The sequence below is a fragment of the Alligator sinensis genome, unplaced genomic scaffold (genome assembly GCF_000455745.1).
Source record: "Alligator sinensis unplaced genomic scaffold, ASM45574v1 scaffold250_1, whole genome shotgun sequence".
Classification (NCBI taxonomy): domain Eukaryota; kingdom Metazoa; phylum Chordata; order Crocodylia; family Alligatoridae; genus Alligator; species Alligator sinensis.
Genome location: NW_005841888.1, coordinates 1,584,684 through 1,592,921, shown reverse-complemented (window position 1 = coordinate 1,592,921; position 8,238 = coordinate 1,584,684). Strand labels below are relative to the sequence as shown.

The 8,238-nt window shown below is 47.2% G+C and overlaps 1 protein-coding gene across 3 annotated transcripts in view; it reads left to right on the top strand.

Moving 5' to 3' along the window:
- FAM214A (family with sequence similarity 214 member A) overlaps positions 1-3,478 on the top strand; it is an 80,071-nt gene extending 76,593 nt beyond the window's left edge. For all 3 annotated transcript variants that reach the window (XM_006017952.3, XM_025197032.1, XM_006017951.3), the window contains one exon: positions 2,421-3,478. In XM_006017952.3, coding sequence (XP_006018014.1) covers positions 2,421-2,574 — 154 coding nt within the window. In that variant the 3' untranslated portion in view covers positions 2,575-3,478. The remainder of the gene's footprint in view (positions 1-2,420) is intronic.
- Positions 3,479-8,238: the final 4,760 nt, after the last annotated feature.

Below are 8,238 nucleotides of genomic sequence, written 5' to 3'. Positions count from 1 at the left end.
CCAAAAGTGTCTAATTTTTCATCATAAAAAAAAAAAACCCCCCCCCCCCCCCCGAAAGTTAGGAATAAGGTAAAAGCAAAAACTGGAAACAACCCCTGGAACTCTGGGGAGGCATGGGTAGGAGGGAAGTGAGAATCCTGTTGGAATGGCATTTTCAGAGAAGCAAAATTACAACATAGTTTCTTTCTGTAGACATCCTCTAGATTTTTAGTCCCAGAAAGCACTAAGTTGAATGAGTGAGCAAATAGACCTCAATCATGGTGTTTTTGTTTCTTCATCTGTAAAAGGGTGGACTACACAGCTACTTTACCGGAATACTTTTACATCTGATGGATCTAAGTTTTAATTCATTAAATAGTCACCTCACCATTGCCTCAATCTCTGAAGAAAAGATCCTTCATTTCCTGTTAAACAGCAATGTAATACTGAAAAACTAAAGCCAGGTGTTAGCATGGTGCATACTAGAACATGGAAGCAACTTCAGTGTTGTCTACAGTACATTTTTATTCCTCCTTCCCTTTTACTTTTCTAGGTTCTTATCTTTCTTTGTGACATTTTTCTTATGATTATATTGGAAGTTCTTTGGGGCAGAGACTTTCTCTCTACCCACCATATAAGTACCATGCATGCTGCTCATGACACTGTAAATGTTAATAAAGACATGGGCGACTGGTACCTCCTGAGACCGGGGGGGGGAGGAGGGGGGCACTTGCCCCCCCAGCAGACAGTCAGCGACTACAGGGAATCCACCCGCGGCTGATCCTGCCAACCCGCAAGTGGCAGCAGTGTGCTCCTGGCACTTCCGGGTGAACACGATCGGCTGAGGGGGGACTGCTTCTCCTGGCACCCCCACCCCTCAGCTAGCACTCTCAGGGGGACACCAGCACTTTTGCCTGTCCCCCTGTTCCCGGGAATGCTAGCTGTTGGGGTGCACCAGCGCTCTCAGGGGATGCATATGCACCCCCTATGTGTTACCACTGAATAATGATGTATTTAAGCTCTGGCATCCTGGTGGGGAGTCTCAGCTGAGGGAAGCTGAATTTACCTCTGAGAGCAGTCAAAAGAAGGAATGTATGCTGTTTATATATGGATAGCTACATGCTACTCTGCTTCACTGCCCCTTCTGCAGTTGTGAGACAGTGAGTTTCTAGTCTACATCCTGTCTCTTCCTCTCAGCCCCTCCTGAACTCATACTGTTATGCTGTGATGAATCTGCTACTTTACATGTGTTCACCCTTTTGGCTGTCTACAATACCACTCTGCGTGAAAGCACATCTGCAGTTACTGGTTTTATTCTTCATTCATTTTATACAAATGTAGAATTGCAGTTGCACTGTAGCCACCAAGTGAAGTGTTACTAAAAATCACAAGGTCAAAAAAACCAAACGTTGTAACTAGGTTAATAGAAAAGGCTTTGCATGTTCTAGTAGCAGGAAGTTCAGTTATGGCTCCCATAGTAACTGTAACAGTTTGCTACTATTTTGGTGTGCATAAGGTGTTTAAGTTCAGTTGATCAGAAATATAATTTGCTATTTCTGGATGAGGAAAATTGTCCAACTTCTGCACACTCCCAGCCACACACCTTGCAGACTGCATGCCTCGCTGCACACTGCATCATGTGTTACCCTGTCCCCTCACTGCAGTGCCCCCCCTCCCCCACTGCTCCACATGTCACTCCTCTTGTACTGTGCTGGACATTGCTGTGCTATACAGAGCTCCTGGGTCTTGGATTTGTCTCATGGGTGCACAGTGTAAATTTTAACTAATGCAGATGATTCTAAATGGATGAAGCTGAGGAATGAACTTGGTTGCATCTTGAATCTAGAACTTGCATCCACTTTTTACCTCCAGTAGTGAATATAAGCAAGAAGGTTGGGGAATGAACTAATATACTCCTATTTATGTGTTTGGTTCTAACTGTTCCTGGACTTGGAAGCTGCTGCTTGGGAGTGTTCCCGCCACACAGTCTTCTTTCAAGCAGTAGTCCACTTCAGATATGCAGTACTTGGTTCCATGGCATGTGGAACAGGAGTACCTTCTGTGTAGCCCTTTAACATCCCACATTAATTCCTTTTTTCTACATAGCTGTGCAGTAGTTGTCAGACTGCACTACAGGCTTTTGTCCCCTGTGCTGTCCTAAGGACTTCACTGAATAGAAGCAAAAGATCAAGAATATTGAATCTAATTATTGGACAGTTTCATTTTGTAACTCTATCCAGCTACTGCCTATTATTTATGTATTTTATATATAGTGCACACACGCACGCATGTGTGTGTAAACGTATTCAAACACTTCATGGCCTTAATTCCTTTAATTTACACACTTGAGAAATGGTAGAGAAAGATTAATCTGTTTGGATGGTTAGCAGCTAGTCAACATTAAAAGAAAATATTTACACTGTATAAATATTGCTTTTTAGGTTCCAGAGTTCTAAATCTGGAAAGATCTACCTCCACAGAGATGTACGGCTCCTGTTCTCTCGGAAATCCATGGAAGTTGATAGCGGCGCTGCATATGAACTCAAATCGTACACTGAATCTCCAACAAACCCTCAATTCTCACCAAGATGTTAGCAAATACTGAAAATGGAAGTATTCATTTTACTATCGGATTGCTGTCTAAGAACAAAGATTGGCATAGAATGCAGTATAAAATTCAATACATAAAGAAATTAAAATAGTGCTCAAGTGAGAGACAAGGCTCGTCTATGATTCTGGACCAGTTTTTGTAAAAGATTTCTGAAGTGAGCTTTGTGTATTCCAAGTAGACTGGAAGCATACTTATGTCTAATCTTTTTGTACTGTTTAAAACCACTTCATTGGATGTGTTGCAATAGCAAAATCCCAAGTTAGTTTAGTGTTTACACCTTTTATTTTATTTTTCAGTTATTTAATATTTAATGTTTCATTTAATACTCAAGTGATGTTTGTCTTTAGTGTTCTAATGTAGCATAAATCCTATGTAAAATCATACCATGTATTTTTGGCATTAATAATATTGAAATCTGAAATATATACAGAAGTCTTTAAGTCTGTGTGATGTATTTTTAAGTGATACTCATTTAAGTTATTGAAAATGAGGATGGAATTTTGAACTTCCATAACATTATCATCCTAGGCAAGCATGTGGATTTCCTCTTGTTTTTAATGCTCTAGTTTTTGATGATACCTCATTCTCATTGCTTTCCACACAGATTCTATTAACATCTCTTTACAATCATAAAGCAGAATGTGTTTTAGCTACTCACTAGTTCAACTCATTGACCCAATTCATATTTTGTTTCCTGTGTTTCTTTTTTTCACTTAAGGGCCACAATCCCAAGAGCTTTGTTTTGTTCTAGTTAGCAGTATAAACATTTCACATAAAATTCCTCTCCCATACCTGATTTTCTCAAACTGTGTCTAAAGGAAAAAAAAAAAGATGTATTGTGCAAACAAATTAGTATTTATATCCTAAATATATGCGGAAACTATGAAACTTGTAGTTTGGTTTTATTTTCAGATGAGGAATACATTCATGTGGGTTTAGGTATATTTGATAGATGTCTTCTTCCCCTCTCTTCTCCCTTCCCAACTTAGGCTAGCAGGGGCATTTATACACATACATGTAGGGGATGTTTTAATTAGAGCGGCTTCAAGAGCCACTCTAAAGCACCCAGAGTGTCTCGTGTATCAGCATTCCTGTGGTTTAAAATGGTGGTAGGGGCGCTTTACCTAATGCTCGTTGAAGCAGCTTTAGTTAAAGCATCCCCTCTGCCATTAAGTGCAGGTACACTGATACATGAGACACTGGAGTCTGCTGGAGCATGGTAATTACCATGCTCCAACAGACTCGATTAATTGAGTCTGCTCGTGTATAGGGGCCCTAGGTGGTTATATAAGGTTGGACTGTATTAGTAAATACTGGAAAATTAGTAAATACTGGGAAGACTAGCAAATGATTTTTTTTTTCTCTTCTACCTGTCTACTTTCCTAAAACAAAGCACTTCCCCAGATCATGACAGGCAGTTTACATGACAGCCTATTTTCATAAAAACAGTATTTCAAAATAAAGCTAAGTGTGTCATTGTTGGTTCTCAACCTTTTTAGGCCGAAGGCACCCCTTGGAAAAAGGCCAGCTTTTAGTTTTCACTTGTTTTGATGAGAAAAGTACCAAAGTAATTGGTCAGAATGTTTTTTGATCCTATGGATTCTTATTTGAAATCTCTGGATTTATCTTGTGAATTATGTTTGCACACCTAACGGTTCTAACATTACAAGGGTGCCATGGGGTGCCATGCATAGTTGAGCTAGTGAGAAAGCTACCCTTTTCACTTTTCTTGACTTAAATTGAAGCATATATTTAATATTAATGCTTAATCTTTTCAGTATTTTGCAAAAGTTTTTGGGTGCTCCCCACTTGATATCCAAAGTCTTGTAGTTATTTTTACAAAGTTATTGGCATAAAAAGGACATTTACCTATTTGCCAGTAACTTCAAAGTCTTTGGAGAAAGGAAATCCTGGCATAGGTGGCAGAAGATGGGGCTACCAAGGCGCAGTGCCCCCCACCCCACCCCCGCAAACACAGGGCAGCAGATATAGCTGCAGGGCAGCCTGGTTGCAGGCTGCTGCAGCAGGAGTGGAGGGGTGTGCATACAGCCCTGGTGTGTGGCTGGCCAGCACAGCAGATAAGTTTCAATCTGTCTTTGTGCCTGGGCTTGGGGGAGGGGCAGATTGAGACCCCCCCCCACAGTGCAGGAGGTAGTGGGGCAGGGGCAGGGTGAATCATTCACCCCTGCCCTGCCCCACTTCCTCTTGCACTGTGGGGATTGTCATATGACCTAGCCCAGCCAGGGCCACATTTGCTGTGAATGGGGCCCCAGTCAGGCCGGGTCATGGGACAGTGGGAACCTGGCGGCCCATCCAGGGGTGTGGGGGTGGGTGCTCCTGCTGCTGCGCGCATCGTGGCGGGGCTAAAGGAGGGGGTGGGCATGTGCAGAGGCATGGAGCAGAACCCAGCCCGCCCCCTCCCTGCCCACAGATCAGGGGGCATGTGCCTCTACCTTGGCTTGACCACACTGTGCACAGCGGTGGGAGCCTCGTCTCCCCACAAGCCCCTGGACGACCCACCAGGTTCCAAATGTCTCATGATCTTGCCCAGCTGGGGCCCCACAGTAAATGGGGCCCCAGCTGGGCCGGGTTGTAGGACAATCCCCACGGCGCAGGAGGGAGTGGGGCAGGGCAGGGGTGAATGATTTCCCCCTGCCCTTCTTCCTCCTGCACTGTGGGGGGCTCAATCCCCAGCCCCACTCCTTCCTTCACGGCTGTGGGGGATGGGGGGAGATTGAGGCCCCCGTGGTGAGGGAGGGAGTGGGGCACAGGCAGGAGCAGGGGCTGGGCTGAGTGGGGCCCTGGCCAGCTGGGTGGTGGGACAAGCGGAGGCCTGGGGGACACATGCCTTCCCATCTGTGTGTGGGGTGGAGGCAGTTGCTATTGCCGTTGCTGTTGTGTTCTGCGCTTTGCTCCCTGCTACAGCTGCCCTGGGAATGGCTGATGCCATGTGCCTGTCACTGCTAGGCCATGCCATGCACCCTGCCTGCCCAGCGGTGGGATGCATACAGCATTGCAGGGCAATTTGGCCAGGGAGTCTCAAAGCCCAGCATGCAGCAACAGCATCTGCCTCTGCCCCGTGCACAGATTGAGGGGGCACATGCCCCCTGGGCCTCCACTTGTCTCACCACCCAGTCTGGCCCCACCCCACCCCAGGGCCCCACTCACTCCAGCCCCTGCTCCTGCCTGTGCCTCTCTCCCTCGCTCACCACTGGGGCTTCGATCTGCCCGCCACGCCCTGGCCCTTTCTTCTCCCCCCACTGCTTCCTCCACAGACTTACCTGTATAAGGGAGGTCCATGAATATGCGTGCACGCTCAGCCCCAACAAATATTTTTTTCTCCCTCTGCCTATGAATCCTGGTTAAACATGTGGGTCTGTGCTCCTTCCATTAAGATGAGAACTCCACAGATCTTGCCTTCTAGAAATCTACCAGTAAATCTAAGGGAGACTAATTTTCCTGGTTATTTCTTTCTGGGTGTTTTGTCTGACTTAATTGCAGAGATGTGCAGGACTGACTATAGGGTAAATATTGTGTGTAAGAACAGCAGAATAAATGTGTGAAGGGCTTAAAGAAATTCTGTTCATAACCTAAACTTATGTCTGAAACATTATGAAGAAGAGCTGTATGAGGCACATCCAGAAGAAAGCAAAAACTGGCAAGGCTGGAGTTGAGATTCCCAGCAGAAAAAAAATACAGCCAAACAACAAAAACCTTAGGGGGTTTCTCTAATACTCTATAAAGTGCTGCTGATTATAATTCCAACAGGAAAGAGAAAAACATAATGTACTCTATAGGGTATTGCCAGCTCTCATGAATTTAATGGAAATAACATGTTTTTGGTCCCTAGCTCAGGCTACCTTGTGATGGTGTGAAGAGCTTTCATGCAGTTATAAGATCAGAACAGTGCTCTCAGCTAGAATCCTCTGATCTTGGGGAAGGTGCAGGGTGCTGAAAATCTCGAGAGTAGGAGTTTAAGTTCCAGCTCTTCAATTCTGCTGTTAACATACCTAGGGGCAGTTACCCCCAAAGATGGCAGCCACATTTGAAGGTAAAAGAACCTGAGGTCCTTTCGGACAGAGCTGGCAATAGAAGCCAGGTCTCCTCCTGTACTGCAAGATTTTCAGAGGAACTTGCCAAACCCGATGTGTCTAATTCATACTAACAGAATGCTTGTCACTCCCTGCACCTAGACCAGGTACTAAGGTTTATGACTGCTACTGCTTTTGTATTCAGTCTGCTTTTTGAGCCCAAGTGGTAGAGGCTCAGGCTTAGGCTTTTTTGATGTGTGATCCTAAGCCCAGGCCACAACTACAAAAAGGATGTCCTTCTATTTGACAGTTGCCTAGAGTGAGTGTAGCAGTCAGCTCCCAGAGTGGGAAATAGAAAGCAAATACTAATATCTGAGGTACAGGTTGCAGATACTAATATCAGATATTCATTATACTAACATTACTAATATTCCATTGTTTTCCCTGAGTATTTGTGTAATGGGCTGGCAAGGCACCTGGCCCTCAGGCTTCTGCAAATGGATCTCCACGCTTGCCCCTGTAAGTCTTGAATTGCAACCAAGTCACGGGAAGGGGCAGATGAGAAGAGAGCCCTGCCTAGCCTGATGGCCAAGCCGCTTCTGCGGCAACTCCGTGTTGCAGACTGCGGATCCCGGGCCACGTGTTTCAGAGGCAATGCAATGTGTGTCTTGCTTTAATAGAAGCCATCCCTTGGGTGCCAGAGTTAGAGATACTGGTGGGACCTGAGCATGAACCCCTCATGCCTCGCGAGGCTGGGGGGCATGGAGGCGGCGAGTGGGTACTGCCGGCAAATGCCACTGGCAGCGGAGGTGGAGGCGGCGGCGGGTGGCAACTGCCCGCAGGCACCACTGGCAGCGTTGGTGGTGGTCAATCTCAGGGGGTGCACGTGCACCCGCATGCACCCCACCAATGCACCCGAGGGCAGAGGCGTGTTGTCCCGGGGGCGGGCAGGGCAGCCCTTTCTCAGGAGCTGCACAAAGCTAGGCTGACGCTATTCTGGATGCGTCAGGGATCCAGGTTGTAGCCCTATTGGTCTAGAGGAAAAAGCAATCCGGGCTCGTAGAAGAGATGGTATCTTTTCTTAGACCAACAAGATTGCAAAAAGATTTTTTTTGCGAAAATCTTGTTGGTCTAATAAAATACGTCATATCTACTACGGGCGCGGATTACTCAGTTTTGGAGCAATAAGGGCCCCGAGACGGCGCTGCCGCCCGCCCAGCCGCGGGACTCTAGCCCTGGCCCCACTCCGCAGGAGCGCCCAGTCTGAGCCCCGCGCGCAGCCGGCGGCACCGCCCCTTCCGGCCGTGCCTTAGAGCCCCGCCCCCGTGCCTCTTCCAGAGGAGATGCAGCCGCAGCAAGGCTTCCTACGATTCCCGTCATGCACCAGCAGACGGGAGTGGATGTGACGTCATGAAGCTGAACCCGCGAGAGCCGGAAGCGCCTTCCCGCTTATTCACTCCGCAGGCGGGCGACGCGCTGGGCGGCACGGCGCGGAGGAAGTGTGGTCCCTCCGGCTCTCCGTCGGGCGTGCGGCGGCCATCTTGTGCGGGAGGTGGTCGGCGTGCGGCAGCAGCGGCGGAGACGGCGGCGCTTCCTCCAGCCCTTCGTGCGCCTGCA